This window comes from Cyprinodon variegatus, unplaced genomic scaffold (genome assembly GCF_000732505.1).
Source record: "Cyprinodon variegatus isolate N-32 unplaced genomic scaffold, C_variegatus-1.0 Scaffold2360, whole genome shotgun sequence".
NCBI lineage: Eukaryota > Metazoa > Chordata > Actinopteri > Cyprinodontiformes > Cyprinodontidae > Cyprinodon > Cyprinodon variegatus.
The window spans coordinates 11,817-12,335 of NW_015152813.1; the positions used below are offsets into that span (position 1 = coordinate 11,817).

A 519-nucleotide genomic window follows, 5' to 3' on the forward strand; every position below is an offset into this window, starting at 1 on the left:
ATCAGAACCACCAGACAACAGCTAGCTGGGGTTCTGTTAGTCTTCGAGTCCATCAGTACATGAGGTCGGCTGCACCGACGCTCAGCTCTACATCTTTCTTCCCCTGGAATGGGAACTGGATCCCTGTAAGTCGAATCAGAACCAGGTTGAGTCCATGAAGGACGAGGATGATGAAGAAAACCCAAAAGCAGCTGTCGTAGCTCTCCGAGTACGTCTGAAAAACAAAATTCTCCTCCTTGAAGTTGGCGATGAGCTCGGACAGCCGGTGGATTTTCACCTCAGAGGCGAAGAGGATCAGAACCAGGCAGCTGGTCAAACCTGCTGGACAAACACAAGGAAACCATTAGGAACATAAACCAAAACCAGTCCAGACTGTGCAAGTCAACTTCTGTTACAGAAAAATTCAAAATGAATTTGAACTTTGATGGTTCTCACAGAATGACCTTTAACATTAAAGGAATAGTACACCCAAAACATGATTAGCCTTCATTTTCTACTCACCCCCATGCTGAACAACAC

The 519-nt window shown here is 45.9% G+C and overlaps 1 protein-coding gene across 1 annotated transcript in view; it reads right to left on the reverse strand.

The window, feature by feature from the left end:
• LOC107080813 (clarin-1-like) overlaps window positions 1-519 on the reverse strand; it is a 9,776-nt gene continuing 9,257 nt past the window's right edge. Inside the window, exon 2 of the mRNA XM_015369019.1 lies at window positions 1-318. Coding sequence (XP_015224505.1) covers window positions 53-318 — 266 coding nt within the window. The 3' untranslated portion in view covers window positions 1-52. The remainder of the gene's footprint in view (window positions 319-519) is intronic.